The following is a 21,029-nucleotide window of genomic DNA, read 5'->3' as shown; positions in this document are numbered from 1 at the left end:
GAGCACAACCGGCGCCATCGTGTGGAGATAGATTGAAAAACATAATTCAATCTTTGGGTCCTCTCAGTTTCTGTTACACTCATACAATTTGTGTGTGTTTTATAGATATCTGATTAAATTATAGACAATTCAAACGGATCTGTGACCGTTGCAAACAGTCATTTGATGATTGAGTCTGAGCTCGATTGCTTTAGCCTGCTCACTCACCTTCTTCTCTCGATTGCTTCTGCCTGCCGATCATTGAATGAACATGGCGGCTACTGCTCCAACCACGAATCCGTCTCAGCTGCTCCCACTTGGTTTGTAAATTCCTAATAATGTCGAGTTTCTGTTTTAAATATCTTAATATGAATCAGTGATAAAAGTCAGAGTGCGGCGGTGGCAGTTTTAGGCGCGAGTTCAAGATATTAGGGAGGTTTTTGAGAGGTTTTGTTAGCTAGTTAACGTTAGCATCACATGCTACAAGCTACAAACGCATGATACTCGTTATTATTAACGTTAGCTGTCTTTGATAATTAGCATATCATACAGATTGACAGTACAAATAATTACATTTATTTAAAGTAGCATTTTATTTGCACCCAAATGTCTTTATTAGGAGGTAAATTAAAAAAGATATATATTTATTTTATAAAAATAAACTAAGTTGATTTAATTAAGTATAAATTTGAGGTACTTGTACTTTACTCTTCTTATTAGTATTAGTGATTTTACTTTAGTAAAGTATCTGAATACTTTGATTTGTATCTTTACAGATCTGCCTGAGAACATTATTTAAATGTGTTGCTTTGTTTTAAGGGTTCACAATCAATTAACTGAATATACTTATTTAGTATTATTAATATACTTGTATTTGGGACTTTTGTCCAGTTTAAACAAGCAATTTGAAGACTTAAAGCAGATTAATTGACAATAAAAAACATAATTAATCGCTATCCCTGTGTTCGATAAAGCGCTTAGTGGCCGTGATTTATTGTATGTAGCAGCAGAAACTAAATAAAAGTGATTGTTTTCATTGTAGATTCATCTGTGAGTAGTTTCTCAATTAATAAATGCATCATTTTGTTAATAAAATGTAAAATAAATAGTGAAAAATGCCCAAAGAGACGTCAAATCCTCACATTGGAAAAAGCATTTTTGCTCAAAACATCAAATTAATTATTTAAAAGAATTCCTGATGATGTTTCCATCGCTCAACAAATCATTCACGCTCTAATATTTATAACGTAGCCTCCCTGATCTGACTTGGTGTTTCTGCTTTTAGAGCTCGTGGACAAATGTATCGGCTCCCGGATTCACATCGTCATGAAAACCGACAAAGAAATCGTCGGCACCCTGCTGGGCTTCGACGACTTCGTCAGTATCCTTTCCACATGTATTACAATGTGACAGAAAAACTAAATAATAACTGCAATTAACTGCCTTATTTTAACATTTTCTCTGAATGTTGTCCCAGTTTTTGGTTCTTAACTCCGTGTGTTAGATATGGTCCTAGAAGATGTGACAGAATTGTGAGTACGCCTCTTGTTTTTGCATGAATTGCATGAATTTTAAGCCTGAATTAACTCATTATATATATATATATATATATATATATATATCTGTGTTTCAGTGAAATCACACCAGAGGGACGGAGGATAACCAAACTGGACCAGATCCTCCTCAACGGCAATAACATCACCATGGTGTGTAAATACGCTCCATTACCGCCACACCTCCTGGTGCTGTTGTTTTGGACCTTCACAGTGTGATTTAAATCCGTACTTTTTCTTTCCTGCAGCTCATACCTGGAGGAGAAGGTCCTGAAGTATGAGATGAGAGTCGTAATTGAAGAGTTTTGAGTTGTGGATTTAATTTCCTATGTTGTGTTCCTGAGTTTATATCATTCTTGTGGTTTTTGGATCATTCCTTCTTGGTCTTGAGTGAGGAAAATATTTTTGTAAGATTCCCAAATTGAGTATTTGTTAAAAACTGTATCATGAATCACACATGACAAAAAACTTTTTTTCTTTTTACAAATAAATCATTTGAAAACACAAAATTTCCTTCATTATTTTTTAAACTAATAGCTGTACAACTTAAAAATCAAATGACTACATTCAAGCCAAGCATTCAGCCTCAAAACAGCATCCTAATGTTCTACGTTTACAGAAGTCTTTGAACTCGTCTTGGTCTTCTTCTCTTTATTGGTTACACAGGTGTCACTCTTCGATATCAGCCAATCAGCGATGAGTATTTCCTCGGTGGGTGGGACTTAAGTGAACGGTTTGACTTGAAAAAAAAACGAACTGACAGTCGCTAAGAAAACAGTGGTTTTAAGTCCAGAAACATTGTTAATTTATTCAGTAAGAAGAAGTTTTGTATTGTTTTGTAACCTTGTTAAAACGGTAAAATTAGCCTTTTTTAAAGCTGTTTTCTATTAACGTTAAACGTCTGAAATGCGGTAAACTAGCTGGCTACCATTAGCTGTTAGCTCTCACTAGCTGGGATGAGAAGAGCCTTGAAAAGTATTCAAGACTTTGTGTGATTTGAATTACATTTTTGCAGGGTCGCATGTCATATGTGATAAAAACTTTCCATGCTAATAACAAATAGCATTAGCTTATGGCCGCGGCCCGCCTCATGACTTTAATAAACATTGACAATACTCATTAAATGTTGAATAACAAATAGATAAGAATAAAACTTCAATATGTATCTTTTTATTAATGCAATAGTTTAATAATTGCATTTGTATGTCAAATATGTAATCATTCCAACACTGTTAGTGGAGGTAAAGGGGTCAAGATCAATGGATGAACTTCTGATGAGCTCACTTTTACCTTGTCTAAACTTTCATTTTTTAATAAAGTTTAATTATATATGACTTTTAAAAACAAGCAGCAACTCCAGAGTGCTTTACAATGCCGACATACAAAGAATAGAATACAATGTAACACACATTTCCACAAATATACGAACAAACAGATGTATATAAAGCCAAACGTGGTCTGCAAACTAAAAGTAGTCTACACTTGGGTCTGAAAGGATGTAAAAAGATTCTGTGACTTCCTGCGTCGTCTTTAAAGGCTGCAAGAAACTGTCCGACTTCGCTGCAGCGCAGCTCATCTCGAAGAAGCATTTTTATTACACAAGCAACAGGAAGTATGAAGCGGAATCCACCGGAGAAAGCCACAGACTCAGACCTCATCAGACAGGTCGCTGTGTTTGGTGTTTAGTGGCGAGATGAGAGAATAAAACAGACTCACCAACAATCTCTGACAGTTGATTTATTCTTTATTTGAAGATTGAACTCACTGAGCAGCTCACTGGTAAGTCTGAGACAAAACTGATGAGAGAACGTCTTAATTAAATACTCAAACTTATAATAAGTGTTTGTGAGAAATGAAGATTTTAAGAAGTCTATTTATCTAGAAAGTTCAGTTTATTAGAAGTATTTAGTGCTTTAGTTGTGAACAGTTTCAAGGCTCTTGTACTTTAGTTGAGTATTTCCATTTTCTGTCACTTTGTACTTCTACTCAACTACAAGTATTTAGTTACTTTGCAGATTCAGATTAATATTACAAAATATAATCAACAAATTAATGATGGTGTAATAATATAGATGAAGAAGTATTTCTGTCCGGGGCAAATTCACCAAGTACCCAGCTGACAAAGTAAACTTTAAAACATTAATGCATCAATAATTATAATACAATAATATAATGTAGTATTTTGTAGAAATGGACCACTCTGCATAAAGAGTACTTTTACTTTTGGTTGGTTAAATTTATATGACTTTTACTTGAAACGGTGTATTTCTACACTGGTATTGATACTTCTGCCACCGCTGCCAACCTGCTTCTTTCTTTTATTTCCTGACAGATTCATTTCCTGTCTGTCTTGAGTTCTGTATTAGTTATAAAGATTCCTCTCGTCTTTTTGCATTTACCTTAACTGACTATTAGTTTATCATTTGCATATTATTATTATTATGTGTATTTGTTTAAATTGACTTCATTTAATTCATCTTTGTGAGTCTTCGACAAGGTGAAAATAGAAAGTTGATGAAACAATTCTGACACATCTTGTGTCATCAGTGGTTGAAGAGGATTTTAAATATTTTACTTCAGTAAAAGTAGTAATACAACGGTGTAGAAGTACTCTGTTACAAGTAAAGTATTAGCATCAAAATAAACTTATTGTACCAAAACTACTCAGTATGCAGATTAGTCCATTTCAGAATCATATATTTCATATTACTGGATTATTATTATTATTGATGGATTTATTTCAATATTGCAGCTGTTAAAAGTGGAGATCATTTTATAATGTTAATTATAATTTATTATATTTATATTTTGTAAATTTAAAAAGTAAAGTAACCAAATAGTTATCAAATAGATGTTGTGGAGTAAAAGTAGAAATCTGTATAAAATGGAAATATTCAAGCACGGTACAAGTACCTCAACATTGTCCAGAACTTGAGTGAAGTGACTTACTTACATTCCACCATGTTTATAAAAGAGAAAGAGAAAGTAATATTCTCTTCAGACTTTATATTTTTGCATACAGCTACATAGTGTATTCTAGTAAACTTTCATTCAATAATGTGTGGTATTTGGGGTTGAACATCTTTACAGAGTTGAATGTTATTGAATGAATAAATGGAAATATGGGAGATTTACATTTTTGTATTTTAATTTCAGGGAACAGAGCAGGCGAGGTGATCTCCTGACTTCTGTCGCTCATTCTGCTCCACTGACTCTGGACGCTTTTTTGACAACAAAGCAAAAAAATGGCGTCCGCTGTGAAACACAGAAGAAGGGAGCGAGAAGAATCGTGTTTCAGCAGAGCAGCCAGAGCGATCAGGAGAGCTCTGGCCATGATCTGTGCAGATACTTCTGGCCATCGCCCCGGGAACGCTTGTGATCAGTCTTACAATCCGCCTTTCAATCCCAATTTTCAGTCTGGCACATACGACGAGCCTGTTCCTCACACTAGGACTGACTATGAGATGGTTCCCCTAGGAGGTAGGCGTCCTCCTCAAGATGTAACACACTCTGGGCTGGTTCACGCTCCTCCTCCCTCCCAACAACCTTCTTTTACTCAAGAACCGCCGAAGAAAGTCTTAACGGACCACAGCTCCGGAGGAAAGCAAAAGTATGAAAATTGTGTTCCTTCTACCAGTTCTTCCCCCGTCTACATTTTAAGTGAACCTCTGATAGAAAACGCCACCTCCTCTGCAGCAGATTCTACACCAGGAGCCCATCGGGATACTATCAGGGGCGGGGGGACGAATGCAGCAGGTGGTCTCTCCTCCATCGTCATCTCTTCTGCAGGTTATCACAGAGGGGAACAAACACAGGTTGTCCGGGGAAATCGTTCTTATAGGCGTGCTTCATCACACCCTTATATACATTTTCCAAACAGAAAAGACACAGATGATGGTGGCTCCAGATTTAAATCTGTCTCTGTCAGAAGACACAGCCGCTCTCAGTCCGTAACCCCAACTGTCGCCGGCACTCTGTGTGCACAAGGCAGACCTACAGTCCTCCAGGACTCGACCGTCTGCACCGGAGGAATCGTTGCACAAGATGCATCTGAGGTTTTCTGTGAGGGGTCTGAAAGTGAGCCGGGAGGAGACAGCGATGTCCTGATGGAAATTGACTCACCTGTTGCAGCCGTGAACTACTCCGTCACCAACGTCCTGTCAGAACTTGGTCACCTCTCACCTCCTTGGAGCAGGGGAGACTCCAGCTGCCTGTCTCGCTCTCACAGTATGCCATCGCTGAGTCAAATAACCTCTGCGGAGATCAAGACCCTCAGACGGGCTGAAAGCTCACCTGACGCACTGTTAAAAAGCAGCTCTGAGGAGTTCACACCTGACATCACCGCTGATGAGAACAACGACGAAACCTTCTGGTTCCGGTGCTCCTGCCCAGGCCTGTACCGGTGCAGTGTGACGGGCCTGGTGTTCCACATGGGCGGTGAAGGGGACGTGGTCTACAGGACTGTCCCTTGGGACTGGAGGCTGCTGGTCCAGTATTACAAGAAGCCCGCGGGACCCCTGTTTGACATCAAGTGTGAGCAGCAGTCCGTGCGTGGCCTTCACCTCCCGCACTGTGAGATCCGCTCCACGGGGGGCTGTGACTTCCTCTCGGTCGCTCACGTGAAAGACGAGGGCGTCGAGTTCATCAGCCCCAATAAGACGACAGAAACGCACGTCGTCATAAGCGTCACAGGGTTTTCTGCGTTCGGTAACGTCAAGGATGGAGACTCGCCCCCCGACCCGGTCCGAGCGCTGGTTCTGCTGTTCTACAGGCCCCCAGCCGACCCTGATCCAGAATCCCTCCTCAATGTGTTGTTGCTACCGAGGAACGTGGTGCTCCGGGACGTTCTGCGCATCAGGAAGAAGACAGTAGGAGATGAGAGCTACATCGAGACGTCTCCACACTGTAAACTGCACCCGAAGCAGGAGTACACTCTGTCCACGAGTCCTGAAGACCACCAGGTTCTGGTTCAGCCAACCGAAGCGGAGTTTGACAGTGACAACTATGACAACTACTTCCCATCGTTCCAGGTGACTTGGGAAGCGACGCTGAAACACATCAAGCTGTTTTTGAGGGACAGCGACCGCAGTGCCTGGGAGAGACGAGTCTGTCTTTCCGCCGCTGGAGTCAGAAGGGCCTGTGGGCCGAGCGCTCTGAACCTCCCTGCTCGCGAGAGGCTGCTGGACGTACGGAGCGGCTTCGTCGAGGGCATCTCGGGACCCGTGCTCAAAAGTCTGCTGGACAAACTGTTTGAGAAGACGGTGATAACCGATTCCGAGAGGGAGTTGGGGGAGGAGATGCGAAACAAGGGCGACAAAGCTCGTTTCGTCGTCGACACCGTGAGGAGGAAAGGTGAAGCTGCCAGTTCAGAGATGATTGAGATCCTCTGTGAGGCCGACCCTTTCCTCTGTGAACATCTGGGCTTGATCTGAAGATTTTAAAGTGTTTTTATATCTTTGTAATGTACTGTTGTCCACTGGTATAAAATATAAGAGCTAAAGAGAGCCGAGTGCAGCTTGTTAGTTAAATTCCTGTGAACTCTGAAGAGTTTTAGAGCCATCTGCTGGCTGACAACTTCCTGTTTACGGTCGACGCTTCTCTTAATGTGACATTTACAGGAGGTCGTAGATTAAATCCCTCTAGTTAGTAGCTGTTCTGGACCTTTATCAATTCCCTCAGTTTATGGGAGTTTGTCCGGTTTTCATGGAGATGTAGATGTTTTCTCATTTTTCAAAGTACTTTACAGCATGTTGTCCTGGTTTACTTAAAAGTTGAGATCATTGGTTCTTTCTTATTTATCTTATTACCCAGAAATCAATCTCCATCTTGAAGAACATCCCAATTCCTAAAATGCACCTTGAAGAGCGAGGAAACATCGGAGATTCCTAGGATATCTCATTTGTCAAAGGCCTGTTGCCTCAACTCCTCTCTCCTCGTGTCTCTTCCTCACCTCCTCCCCTACCATCTCCTGTGAGCGAGGAGGCGAGGAAAGGAATCGAGCAGGCACAAAATCGGGACATGAGAAAGACCCATGGTGTCTTCCATCCTGTTGCAACCCGGCTCAAAGGCTACAACGTAAATGGGAGACCAGACAAGTGTAAAAGTAATAAATGAGGGAGGATACAGTTTCCCTTGTGTTATATCCGTGCACAGCTACTGAAACTGTGCAAACAATATTAATGATGTATAGATGTGTCTGTTCTGCTGATTGATATGACTGACTTTATGGTATTCCCCCTTTTGTTTTTATTGTCCTTCTTTCTATTATTGTCCTTCTTCTCATTACAGGAATGTGAAGAAAATAATCACATACAGTAATGCAATAGACATGCAAGAGAAGAAAATTAGCAGCACATTTATATCTTAGATAGCAGAAGTAAAAGACAAAAATGTAAGCCATATGTCTGATTTATAATATTTAGTTTGGTTTCTGTTTTTTGAATGCCCTGATACCAAAAAAACTGATGATGAAAAAATATATAATACGTAATGTGCTTGTTATACAAAATAAAAGAATATAAACATAAAATGTATGCTTTAACTTGTAATTCCAATTACCTTGAACGCAGCATGGACACACTCGTTAAGCTGTCAGCCAATGGCTGTTGAGAAGGGGCGGGGCTAAATAAACTTGGCGACCCTTTTGCAATCGCTGGTCTGAGACCACTGAACCTCTTTCATTCATCAAACATGACAGCTGACACCAACACTAGTAAATAACTAAATACAAATCATGAATCTGGTTTGTTAATAATTGTAACTGTCGCTATTATCAAACTGTTTTTATGTTTCGGTTTCTATTCCGTTGACACACGGAGAGAACAAAGAGAACCAGGTCCACATGTTCCCGCGCTACATGCCCCTGCCGGCGCGTCCTCATTGGCTGCCACACCGATACCGCTCGACCAATCGCGCGGCATTACACTGAGAATGCCCTAACGTTGGCTCCTCTGATTGGCTCAATGCGTTTGGCGCCTCTTGAATCCTACTGCAGCCGTAGTGGGCGGTGAGTGCGAGACGGCAGTTTGAAACCGTAGCGGAAACATTAAAATTGGGACAATTTGTTGGGGGGGGAATTCAAACTCGGTGATTCCACATCCACAAACACGGTGTCTTCTATGACAAAGCCGGGTTAAACGCAGGAACTAACGGCTGCTTTTTTATTCTGTTCGCCGACTCTTGGGCACGTGAAGCCGGTCTCGCGCAAAGTGGTTCTCTCCCTCCTCCCTGGAGCTAACTTGCTAGCTAGTTAGCTGCCGAGCTAACCTTACAGCTAGCACCGGAGCTAGCTAAACACAAAGGACGACTTTGGCCAGTGTTTGTCATATAAATCCCGAATCACTCCGTTGAATGAGGACGGAGACACCTGTGCAGGTAAGAGGAGCTGTCGGTGCAAAGTGCAAACTAATGCCTTCATGTTTCAGACCGCTTTATGTGACATTAAACACATTTTGATGGGATACAAACTTGGTCACGATAAGCTATCGTTAGCCTGAAGCTTGCTTGTTATTTGTAGCTTAGCTCACCCAGTGAACATCAATAGAATATAAAAGCTTTATTGTATATTAGGAGTGCTAACCTTACTCCTGATAAGTGCAATTAAAAGACCACGAAAACAACTTAAGCAAACAGTCACAGCCCAACAAAACAGGTTCTAAAATACATAATGCAATAAAATGTTGTCTTAGAATTGGAGTGTTTATTACCATGAAATGATGCAGTTGTTGCACTAGAATACATGTTATTTCAGTAGGTTTACCCATGAGAAGACAGTGTTGGGTCCTGAATTCAAGATGATACTTAATAGTCTGAAAATACTACTTAAATAAAAGTACTGAAATGGGCCTATTAATAACAAACTGTGCTTAAAGTGAAAGTAAGTCTAATAATTTGGCAGAATATGTCGTTTTTACATGTGTAATAGTGTTGTAAATATTGTATTATTCTGTTTTTATCACTAATTAATACATGTAGGAACATGTGTGTAGATACTTTGTATACTTCTTGGCAGATTAGTAGTACTGTGTTATACCAAATATGTTTTCTTAATGTAAATAGTTGGAAGGTTAAAGCAAATGTAGTTAAATGCAAAGTCTAGTGGAGTACAAAGTAGCATAACACTTAAGTACTAAAGTAAAGTACAAGTATGTTGAAATAGTTGTCATTACTAAATCAGCCGTGCAATGAATCTAACCTTCATTTTTGAGGCTACAGTTTGTGTTGTTGAGTTCTACTGACAGGTAGTCTGTATTCTGTCCACGTTATTTATATCAGTGAGATATTAACCAGAATATCTCATAAACTGGCAGCTGTTCTGGGCAGACTGCGTGCTGATACAGGGTTCAACGTTAATGTTTTTCTTCACTTGCCTGTATACAAATTGTCTGTATCTGTTAGCAGTTATCAAATAACAACAAAGATCAACGCTAATTGTCATGTTTAATCTTATTTTAAGTAAATTAATCTGGAGTTTTGCCCACATCCTCTAACCATACCCAACTAAACTCCTGTTTCCAGGATATTTGAAATGCTTGATTCCGTTTAATAAAACATTTAGTCACTGTGCAACTCTCAGAAGAGACGTCAAGGAAGTGAGATTCTACGTCCATCATCAGCTCTGGAAATAACAGTCTTTAATTATTTTTTAACCATTTTAATTTGCATACTTGGCTGCTTTTATTCTCTTACTCAGTCTGTGTTTTTAAAGATGGCAAACCGTGTCGTGTCACTTAAATGCTTCCACGTCTCTTACCATCTGACACGCATCTAACCGGATAATATCTATCCATGACAGACGTCTGACATGTCTAATCTAAAGTGTCAGATCTCAGTCGGGCCGGTCGGGCTGGTCCGCAGTGACTCACGACGACTTCACAGCGTGTGCCAGATAGATCTCGTTAATACACGGACAGATGACTGTCATTTACACAGGAACACATTCATTTCCTGTTCAACTTCCTCCAGTTAACAGCAGATTTGCCAAAGGAGTGAGGAAAATCGTGTCAATGCGGACATGTAAACACAGAGTGAGAAGTGAGGTTTTCTTTGTATGGTTGTCTTTTAGACAGCTTCCAGATATCTGAACCACAGCCCACAGTTTAGATATTTCTCTATATTCAAATAGAAAACAGACCATTCTTGATTCCCATCCCTACGTATGTTTCAGCCCCACAGTTCAGTATAAATGTTCAAGTCCTGGACTATGAAAGCATTCGGTATGTAGAAACCGTCATCCTCCTCCTGTGTGTTTTGCAGGTTGATCATGGTGCTGACAGGGAAGCGCTCGGAGAAAGGTCCCGGCATCTGGAAGAGGAGGGTGAAGTCTGAGTACATGAGACTTCGGCAGCTCAAACGCTTCAGACGGGCCGACGAGGTCAAGGTTTGTCCAAACACACACACAAAGAGACCTTCACACAGATAGTCAGAGATGTTTGCTAAAGGTTTGGGGCATACTTAAAACAGGCTGGTGGTCGAGGGCACGCGCTCATCCAAAAATCCGAACACCATTCTCTTATATAAACGATTTAAAACCATGTAAGCAGCAACAGGTTATGTCAGGTTTGCTCGCACTCATTTCCTCTTTATGTCAGCAGTTGTTTTGTCTTTGTGATGCTTTGTTTATGTTTTTAACTCTCCTGTTTGGGGCGTTCAACAATCACTTGAGACACCGTGCACTTAGGCCAGCGTAGCCCTAAATGCAGTGATTTGGAATAAGAGAAATGTTCATATAAAAAGTGAATGATATAGTGTTAAATTGTCCAGATGGAGAAGAGGTGGAGGCGGCAATCTGGCTGGCTGCCGTCACTAGCGAAAGCCTGCTTCTATACATCAATAAACACACATGATGGCCACGTAGACATGGCAGTAAAATGTTTTTATCACTTTCTTTCAGTCACTGCTTCTACGGCGGAAGGTAGCGTGAATAATCCCCGTCAACATCCTGTCAAATCACGGCACATTTTCTCTCCTGGCTGATACGTTCCTCGCTGTTTTTATTTAAATATCTTTTCATCTCTTCCAGAGCATGTTCAACACCAACCGTCAGAAAATCGTGGAACGAACTGACATTTTGAACCAGGAGTGGAAGACCAGGCGAATCCAGCCGGCTCACGTCATGACGTCTGTCGGCTCCCTAAGGGGCACCCGAGAGGTCGGTGGATTAACACTGACGTCTCTGTCGCGGTGTTGTAGAACGTGTTCTGACTGCACGGTTTTCTCTGCAGTGCACGGTGGACAGCGGGTTCTCCGAGTTCTCCAAGCAGGTCATCCCCCTGAAGACTCTGAACGCCGTGGCCTCGGTCCCGGTCATGTACTCCTGGTCGCCGCTGCAGCAGAACTTCATGGTTCGTATGAACAACTGTATCTCGTGTTAAAATGTGTTCATGTGCTTGGCTGTAGAAGTGAAACAGTGGTCGTTGGTCGGGATCGTTTTCAAACACAGCTGTGTTTTTTTGCATCAGGTGGAGGATGAGACGGTGCTGCATAACATCCCCTACATGGGAGACGAGATCCTGGACCAAGATGGTACTTTCATAGAAGAGCTCATCAAGAACTATGACGGCAAAGTCCACGGAGACAGAGGTGAGGGTCTGTGGACACACGGAGGTTTGAGGGGAGGGTGTGATGAGAAGTTTGTCAATATCTGAGTGTGTTAAAATAGTAGGTGAGGTCTGTGTGTTTTCCAGCAGGACTGAAGGACAGGTGAGAAGGTTAAAAGCGATTCAGGAAGTCTGAGTAATAGAATAAATGAAAAGCTTATCGTACGACAAGACTCTGCTCAGCAGTTCATAACACCGTGAGAGAGGATGTCAGAATCACGTGTCTGTGTTTCGCAGAGTGCGGCTTCATCAACGATGAGATATTCGTGGAGTTGGTCAGCTCTCTGTCGCAGTACAGCGACAACGAGGACGAGGAGGAGGAGGAAGAGCAGGACTTCAAGGTAGAGAAGATGGAGGTGTGTGACGGCAAGGAGCGTCCAGAGGAGCCCCGCAAGGACGGGCTCGTCAACAATGAGAGTAAGTCCATCTGAGATCATCACGCGATCCTGTGGGGTCACGAGAACACGGTGACTGCATGCAAACGTCTTCTTTGATGTGTTGATTGTGAAGTTAAATCTATGGAGTCGGTACAGTTATGGAGCAAGCCTTGCCTCCATAGACTTCATACATACATACATATATATATATATATATATATATATATATATATATATAAATAAATAACGTGAAAGCGTGTTTGTGTGTCGTCTCCAGGCCGAACCAGCAACGACGACACCAAGAAGTTTCCCTCTGACAAGATTTTTGAGGCCATCTCCTCCATGTTCCCCGACAAAGGCTCCACGGAGGAGCTCAAAGAGAAGTCAGTGTGTGTGTGTGTGTGTGTGTGTGTGAGAGAGATCTAATGCACGCATCAGGGTTTCTACACAGCTCAAGACAAGTGTGATTAATGTACAGTTGTATTAAAATATCTGCCTGTTTGTTAAGAAACAGCCGGTGTTTCCTCTTTATGTGAAAGTGAGTCTTGTGACAAGTCTCCTTTCTTTAGAAGAAGCTTTATGTCTTTTCCCTTGACGGAGTTAAGTAGATTAATTGATGTTTTCTTTACTCCACGAGAACAAAAGCTTGTTTGAGAGGATGTAGAAAGCTGTTTGACACAGAGAATCGGTAGAAACTCTGACGTGTGCTTTTATGTCATTAAAACATTATTATTTTTAAAGTTCATGACTAGACGCACCCTTTTGATTCATGTGTGTGTGTGTGTGTATCTGTCTGTCTGTCTGTCTGTCTGTCAGGTACAAGGAGCTGACGGAGCAGCAGCTGCCCGGCATTCTGCCTCCTGAATGCACGCCGAACATCGACGGTCCGAACGCTCGCTCCGTGCAGCGCGAGCAGAGTCTGCACTCCTTCCACACTCTGTTCTGCAGACGCTGCTTCAAATACGACTGCTTCCTCCACCGTTAGTACACACGCACGCACACAGACATTATAGAGTTATTAATTTAAAATAACTGAGGATGCACTGATCCCATTATGTGCCGGATAATATTGCCAGCGATACAGTATTTTATTGTTCTGAGAAAACAGGATAATTAATCCTTTCTTTTTTGTTTAATTTGGTATTTAATATGACGAGAATCCTAATATATAAAATATGAGAATGTGTGGAGCGTTAAAATGTAACCAGCGATTTAAAATATGTTTTTTGCATCATTTAACAGGCAGCTTATCTGTTAAATGTTTAGGTCAAAAACTAAAGCTTGTCTGATGATTTTATGTCCTTTAGCTTTCCATGCAACTCCAAACACGTACAAGCGAAAGAACCTGGAGAACCTGGTGGATAGTAAACCCTGCGGCATCGACTGCTACATGTACCTGGTACAGGTGAGTCAGACATTCATTCTATATCACAGCAGTGTTGTTTGTTTCTTTTAGTTCTCCTCACTCCGTTAGACACAAAACGTCATGATGATAGTATTACTTTGACCTGCTACCTCACTGTTCTCACGCTGTGATTGCTCTCAGGATGGGATGGTGAGCGAGTACCCAGCGGACGTAGTTGCAGAGCAAGCAAAGACGCCCTCCAAGCGCACGGTGGGGCGACGCCGCGGACGACTGCCGAACAGCAACAGCCGGCCAGGCACCCCGTCCGTGTCCTCAGAGACCAAAGACACGGACAGCGACCGCGAGGGCAGCAAAGACGACGAGCGGGACGACAACAAAGACGATGAGCGGGACGACGACAAAGACGGCGAGCAGGACGACGACAAAAACGACGAGCGAGTCGACAACGAGCGGGACGACGACAAAGATGACGAGCGGGACGACGACAAAGACGACGAGCGGGACAACGACAAAGAAGCCGAGCGAGACAAAGAAGCCGAGCGAGTTGACGAGCGGGACAACGACAAAGAAGCCGAGCGGGACAAAGACAACGAAAACGAGCGGGACAACGACAAAGAAGACGACGAAGACAAGAAGGACGATAACACCAGCAGCTCAGGTACAAACTTTCACTCTCGAGTAATAAAGTTTAATAATCCTCTTTGGCAGGAAGAATTCAAATCTACCCCGACTTTATTAAAGCAACATACAGTACATCCCTAGGGTTTCTCTTTTATTAAATGTTGGGAACAACAAAGTTAATAAACATCAAAGAATGTCTGATACTCCTCAGTAGAGTAGTTTCCTCCTCTGTTTATTATTGTTCCGTCTGTCTAAATATGTGTATGAAACACCAGTGGTTTAGAGGAAGGGAAGGTGGTAAGGGAGCAAGGGAAGGAGTAGTGACTTCACCTGCTTCTGCAAATATGTGCATAACTTGAGTAAAAAAAAACGATTTAGTGCCCTCGGAGTGGAAACGTTTTTCCCACCCGCTGCAAAATTTAGTCCCGGAGGTTCTTGGCCCTCTTGGGGGAAACATTCCTTTCCTTAGTGCTTGTGTTCTGTGCACAGAGGGAAACTCTCTGTGTCAGACTCCGGTGAAGATGAAGCTGATGGGCGAGGCTGAAGCGGTGGACTGGAGCGGGGCCGAGGCTTCGCTCTTCAGGGTTCTCATCGGGACGTACTACGACAACTTCTGCCCCATCGCGCGGCTCATCGGCACAAAGACCTGCAGACAGGTGAGCCGTCAGAGACGTCTAGTGTCACCTTTTCACAAGTAGCTTATTGTTTCTGTTTTTAGGCTTTCAGTTCACGATGTAATTGTTCACAAGTTGGTCTAAACACGGGGGAAAGGAATGATAATATTCATGATGCACAAACCTGTTTTAAAGCTCTCACCTGCCAAACGGACTCAGTAACGTCTTTTAGAAGACTAGATTTTTCCTAAAATTAAAAACATACTGCGCTTTTGGCCAAACATGGAGTTTAGAACGTTGTCTCGGCCGGTCCTGCAGGTCTACGAGTTCAGGGTCAAGGAGTCGAGCATCATCGCTCGGGCTCCCGCCGAAGACGAGGACACGCCGCCCAGAAAGAAGAAGAGGAAACACCGACTGTGGGCCACTCACTGCAGGAAGATCCAGCTGAAGAAAGGTCAGAGGTCCCGTCAACGCTACCGTTTATTAATGCCATGGTAGAAGAACTGTGAGGCTTTAATCCTCGTTTCATGTCAGACAGACAACGGTTGAAATAGTTGAGCTGTTTGACTCCAGATGTCGGCATCCTCATGGCTGAAAAACCTGGAAACGCTCAGAGGTTGACCGTGCCCACAGGAATAAAACAGGCAGATAGATGAGTCGGTTAAAGCTGAAGGGAAGTCTTCAAGTGAAACCTCCTGTTTAACCTCTGCACCTCTTTACAGACGGCTCGTCCAATCACGTGTATAACTACCAGCCATGTGACCACCCGCGGCAGCCCTGTGACTCCTCGTGTCCCTGCGTCACGGCGCAGAACTTCTGCGAGAAGTTTTGCCAGTGCAGCTCTGAGTGTAAGAACACACACACACACACACACACACACACAGCTTCATATTCCTGCAGTGACTCGAGTTAACTTTGCTCTTCTGCCACAGGTCAGAACCGTTTCCCAGGGTGTCGGTGCAAAGCTCAGTGCAACACCAAGCAGTGTCCTTGCTACCTGGCGGTGAGGGAGTGTGACCCCGACCTCTGCCTGACATGCGGCGCCGGAGACAACTGGGACAGCAAGAACGTGTCCTGCAAGAACTGCTCCATTCAGAGAGGCGCCAAGAAGGTTTTTATTCATTCGTTTTACTGTAGTAGTTTACTTTCCACCGGTAGTGTTTATTTTTAACTCCTCTGAAGCTCAAACACCTCCTGATGCTCCCCTCCGTCTCTCAGCACCTCCTGCTGGCCCCGTCAGACGTGGCCGGTTGGGGAATCTTCATCAAAGAGCCGGTCCAGAAAAACGAGTTCATCTCCGAGTACTGTGGAGAGGTAGGGTCGGTCTGTCTGTCTGTCTGTCTGTCTGTCTGTCTGTCTGTCTGTCTGTCTGTCTGTCTGTCTGTCTGTCTGTCTGTCTGTCTGTCTGAATCTCATACATATATTGTGTTTAATGTGTTCGACCTCCTCCGTGTTTGCAGATCATCTCTCAGGATGAAGCCGACCGCAGAGGGAAAGTCTATGACAAATACATGTGCAGCTTCCTCTTCAACCTCAACAACGGTATGAAACACACACACAGCCTTTCATGTTTGCTTTTCTTTGTACAAAAGCTTTAACTGTGTGTGTGTGTGTGTGTGTGTGTGTGTGTGTGTGTGTGTGTGTGTGTGTGTGTGTGTGTGTGTGTGTGTGTGTGTGTGTGTGTGTGTGTGTGTGTGTGTGTCTGTGTCTGTGTGTCTGTGTCTGTGTCTGTGTGTCTGTGTCTGTGTCTGTGTGTCTGTGTCTGTGTGTCTGTGTGTGTCTGTGTCTTCTCTCTACAGACTTTGTCGTTGATGCCACGAGGAAAGGCAACAAGATCCGCTTTGCCAACCACTCTGTGAACCCCAACTGCTATGCAAAAGGTGAGCGGATGAGCTGCAGCACAACCAATGTTAACGACAGTCGCGGCTGAGCTTTTGCTGACTCATGTGTTCTCTGTAGTGATGATGGTGAACGGGGATCACAGGATAGGAATCTTTGCTAAGAGAGCCATCCAGACCGGAGAGGAGCTCTTCTTCGACTACAGGTCGGTGATCCGCTTTACGTTGCTCTGCTTCACTTCAGTGTCCAGCGGCTGTGATTATTGTTGTTATTATTAGTTTAATACGTCTTTTATTGAATGCATGTAGCGCTCCAAGTAACAGTTATTTTATTTTATTAAAAGGAGCATCAGATGTACAGAAACGTATAAATGTAAATGATTCTCTCCATGTTTTTGGTATTTTATTTCCAGATTTAAAAAGGTTAAAATATAAGAATAAAATTAGTATTAGTGAAGGTAACAATAAATATTAGATAAATACAAATCTATCTAATAGTTGTTTTAGTTATAGATTAAACAAAACCCAAAGAAATCTTTTTTACAAATAGCAACTTTCTGTTATTTTCCGCTTGAAAAATGACTAAAACGATTAATCGATTAACACGTTTGTTGCTAATTCATTTCCTTTCATGTGAGTAAAAAGTCAAGTTTCATTCACAGGTTTTGTTCTTCGCTTCATTCACGCTTAAGCTGCTTTTAGTTGGAAGAAAGTGAAAATGTGATTTAGTAATATTAGTGTTTTAAGCTCAGATTTAGCTTTTTTGATGCGTACGGTAGTTTAGTTGTTTTAGATTTGGCATGAATGAAATTATTGAAATCAGTCAGAGCTGCACGGTTACACCCGTCTAAATAAAACACACTAAAACTAACGTGTGTGTGTGTTTTGCAGGTACAGTCAGGCCGACGCTCTGAAGTACGTGGGCATCGAGCGAGAGCTGGAGATTGCCTGACTCGGACTTCTACCTCCTGTGGATCAACAACAACAACAAAAACAACAACAACAACAAAGGCCTTACACTCAAACACAAAACAAACACACCGTCACTTCAGGAAATCCAGACGACATCGTCAAAACGCTAGAAAGCTTCAGGAAGACTGGGAATATTTGAAGCGGAACTTTTTTGGATTCTTTTCTTTTTTTGAAAAAGTAAAAAAAGAAAATACTTTTCATATCCGATCTTCTTCTTCTAGTCGAGGATTCTTATCTCCTCTCTCTCTCTGTCTCTGTCTCTCTGTCTCTGTGTGTGTGTGTGTGTGTGTGTGTGTGTAACCCCCCCCATGTTGTGTTTTTATACACGGTGTGAACTGAACCAGCCAAACACTGAGTGACACATCGCTGTCTGTCTGTAGAGCAGCAGGGCGATCACAAAGCAGCGTCGCAGCAGATCCACATGTTGTACAACGTCCGGATGTTTTACAACGTCCTGGTGTTGTACAACGTCCGGGTTATTGGAAGTTCATCAGCAACAATCATGATCATCATCCTCAATGGAACGCCGAGCTGGTTCCAGAGGCCTATATTTAAACTGACTGTTCTTTGGTTTTGGACTGTTTGTATAAAATAATACATTCAAAAAAAAAAACACGTTTTACAGACTGAAATATTAATTGATTAATGGAGAAAACCTGCAGATTGAGATTCAGTTACTGGACAACATGTGTTACTGAGTTTCTAACGTTGTCTTTAGATGAGGCCTGAAACTAATTATTTCTTTAGTTAATCAGTTAAGTTAAACAATTCAGTTTACAGTGATTTAAAACGGAGAGATCAGAAGAACCAGGTCATTTTTTTATGTTTGCTTCATAATTTATACATTTTCTTTAAGTAATTTAGTCTTTACCTCTAAAATGAAGATTTTCTCTGAATGTTTTTGTTCTCCTGCTGCTTTCTTTAATTGATTTAAAGATATTTAGATATCTGTTAATATCTAAAACATCTCTGAAATTATGTGAAAAAAGAACATTAGAACATCTTGAAATGTCTTAACAATCCAAAACTAAAAACGATGAAAGAAAACAGATTTTAGGAAGTTGGAACCAGAACATTTCTGTTGTTTTGTTTTAGTTTTTTTGCTTTATTACTTAATTATCAAATCAGTTTGTGGGAGGAGACAAAGGAAATTAGAATTAGCTTTAATTTAGTAGAACTCACGATGCCTTCAGTGATGACGGGAAGTTGTCGTCGTCGTCGTCGTCGTCATCCTTTCACTGTAAAAGCACCAGCAAACATGTCATCAGGTCTCGGACACACTTACAGAGAGCTGGACGTTTAATTAAAGGCTCATGAACTAGTTTGTTTTCTGGAGACGACTCTGCTTTGTGACGCTGCTTCAGGTGCTAATGAGAAAAAACGAAACCAGCACTACTTTTACCAAACGCAACCAAAACCACACTGATACACATGAAGGTTTCATTCATGTCATTCCCGTCCCCCCCCGTCTGTTAAAGCTTTCCCAGCAGCGCTGCGCTCTACTCGTACAGTCTCATTATCAATTCATCTCTTGCTTATTTTAAGGTCAGAGCTGACGTTTGTGTTAGTTTGTCCAATTTTTTTAAATCATGTAAAACACAGAAAAGCAGCACATTTTCACATTTAATGAGCCGGAGAATATTTTTTTTCAAAATAAATCGCGTCATTCCAACGATCAGTTGGATTGTTTGAGCTCTGAATTCCTGGAAGAATTGCAGAACTTCAAAAACCCAAATCTCACATCTGAATGAAGAGTTAAACGTTTTGTCTCTGGATCCTTTCATCTGTTTCAATCATTGTCAATTATTTTGTCTTTTCTGCCGCACACTGAAGCGTAAAACAACTCGTAGTAATTGATTCATTAACTAATTAATTGAGGAGAGTACGAGTGGAGCGCAGTGAGACGGTGACGGGAAAAACCTTAATGTTCAAACGTCCCGATGTCCCCTGAACCTCTCTGCTGTCTGTCTCTCTGCTGTCTCTCTCCGCTGTCTCTCACTGTCTGTCGCGCTCTCTCTTTGCTGTGCCTTGAGACCTGAACTCAACAGTCTGATTTTTAAACTTTCTGCATGATGAAGTTTCATTCACAGAGGATCCTCTTTCGTCTCACTGCCTCCTCCACGTGATGTCCAATCAGTATAAATAGAATCTGAAGTTCTTTTTCCTCTTGTTGAATCAGCCTTTTTATTAACAACGTACCAACAATCACACTTTAGACTCTTTCTCTGTGAATTCTGGTGCTCAGAAGAAGTCTTTCTATCCGACGTGAAGCAATACCGGCCTCTTCTTCTTCTTCAACTCTTACACCTGTGATTTAATACAAACCTCACAGAGACGTGGACGTCTCATGGTGCTGTGATGTCTGTAGTTTTTCGGATGAAAGACTCTGAACCCTGGTGCTTCGCTCTCTCTTTCTCTCTCTCTCTCTCGGGGGGGTTTCCTACACAAGTACTGACGTTTATTGGAAAATCAAGTCAGGAGAAACTGGATTTAGTGACATTTATGTGCATGAAAAATGGGCAAAAACAACGATTTTCTGACCACAATCTGTTGAAACGTGTAGGAACCCTTTAGTTTTTTATATAAATGTTTTCTTTACTGCAGATTCTAACGAGCCTTCATGCCCTCAGTGTCGATGCATTTATTTGGGGTGTGATTTGCATTTAAAAGATTAAAGAACCAGTGATTCATCCCCAAAAAAAACACCACCCTCCACACACAGCAGCTGCTTTCATTGATTTTTAAATATGTCGCTCAGTGAAATCGGCTCCGGTGGAGTTTTGATTTAACTAAAACCAGCAACTTTCAAAAGGTTTGTTTGTCTGTAAATGTGAGGGCCGGGTAACAAAACACACCTCTGAAGTATTGACGTGTTTAAACAATTAATGTTGAAAAAAGAAAAGCTTAAATGTCAGAAATAGACATTGATTGGACTGATGAAGCCGTTGTTACCCGGCGCTTGTTGAAATCTAAGCTGCAGGTTATGAATCTTTTCTTCTTCTTCTTGTTAAACAAGGACCACTCTTTCTCCTCCTATGACACAGGTGCTGATTTTTGTAATGTTTACAGGGATTTTGTTGTTCAAAGTGATGCAGATTAAAATATAAATGG

At 41.9% G+C, this 21,029-nt stretch overlaps 2 protein-coding genes across 3 annotated transcripts; both read left to right on the top strand.

The window, feature by feature from the left end:
- Window positions 1-244: 244 nt before the first annotated feature.
- lsm5 (LSM5 homolog, U6 small nuclear RNA and mRNA degradation associated) lies at window positions 245-2,033 on the top strand (the record flags this gene model as incomplete). Its single annotated transcript, XM_079181414.1, has 5 exons — window positions 245-299; window positions 1,265-1,360; window positions 1,484-1,511; window positions 1,613-1,685; window positions 1,781-2,033. 5 exons carry the CDS (start codon window positions 245-247, stop codon window positions 1,811-1,813), a joined length of 285 nt encoding a protein of 94 aa, XP_079037540.1. The 3' UTR covers window positions 1,814-2,033.
- Window positions 2,034-8,584: 6,551 nt separating this feature from the next.
- ezh2 (enhancer of zeste 2 polycomb repressive complex 2 subunit) lies at window positions 8,585-21,014 on the top strand. Of its 2 annotated transcripts, XM_079181496.1 has the most exons (20): window positions 8,585-8,906; window positions 10,788-10,911; window positions 11,425-11,445; window positions 11,554-11,682; window positions 11,756-11,875; window positions 11,993-12,113; window positions 12,368-12,547; window positions 12,785-12,890; window positions 13,324-13,487; window positions 13,815-13,912; window positions 14,054-14,531; window positions 14,984-15,150; window positions 15,427-15,562; window positions 15,831-15,956; window positions 16,041-16,219; window positions 16,327-16,422; window positions 16,569-16,650; window positions 16,908-16,988; window positions 17,068-17,152; window positions 17,838-21,014. In XM_079181496.1, the coding sequence occupies exons 2-20, from the start codon at window positions 10,795-10,797 to the stop codon at window positions 17,896-17,898; spliced, it is 2,547 nt and encodes an 848-aa protein (XP_079037622.1). In that variant the 5' UTR covers window positions 8,585-8,906; window positions 10,788-10,794; the 3' UTR covers window positions 17,899-21,014. The 2 variants fall into 2 exon arrangements, with proteins under 2 accessions (XP_079037622.1, XP_079037623.1); XM_079181497.1 differs by lacking the exon at window positions 11,425-11,445.
- The last annotated feature ends 15 nt before the right edge of the window (window positions 21,015-21,029 follow it).

This window comes from Pholis gunnellus (assembly GCF_910591455.1).
Source record: "Pholis gunnellus genome assembly, chromosome: 20".
NCBI lineage: Eukaryota > Metazoa > Chordata > Actinopteri > Perciformes > Pholidae > Pholis > Pholis gunnellus.
This window is presented reverse-complemented; position numbering and strand designations above follow the sequence as displayed.

Excerpts from the sequence above, each read along its gene's own strand:
- ezh2 (XM_079181496.1), top strand. The coding sequence starts at position 10,795 with ATGGTGCTGACAGGGAAGCGCTCGGAGAAAGGTCCCGGCATCTGGAAG. Across the intron at positions 12,891-13,323 it reads ACGGAGGAGCTCAAAGAGAA|GTACAAGGAGCTGACGGAGC; the intron begins GTCAGTGTGTGT and ends TCTGTCTGTCAG. Across the intron at positions 15,957-16,040 it reads TTGCCAGTGCAGCTCTGAGT|GTCAGAACCGTTTCCCAGGG; the intron begins GTAAGAACACAC and ends CTTCTGCCACAG.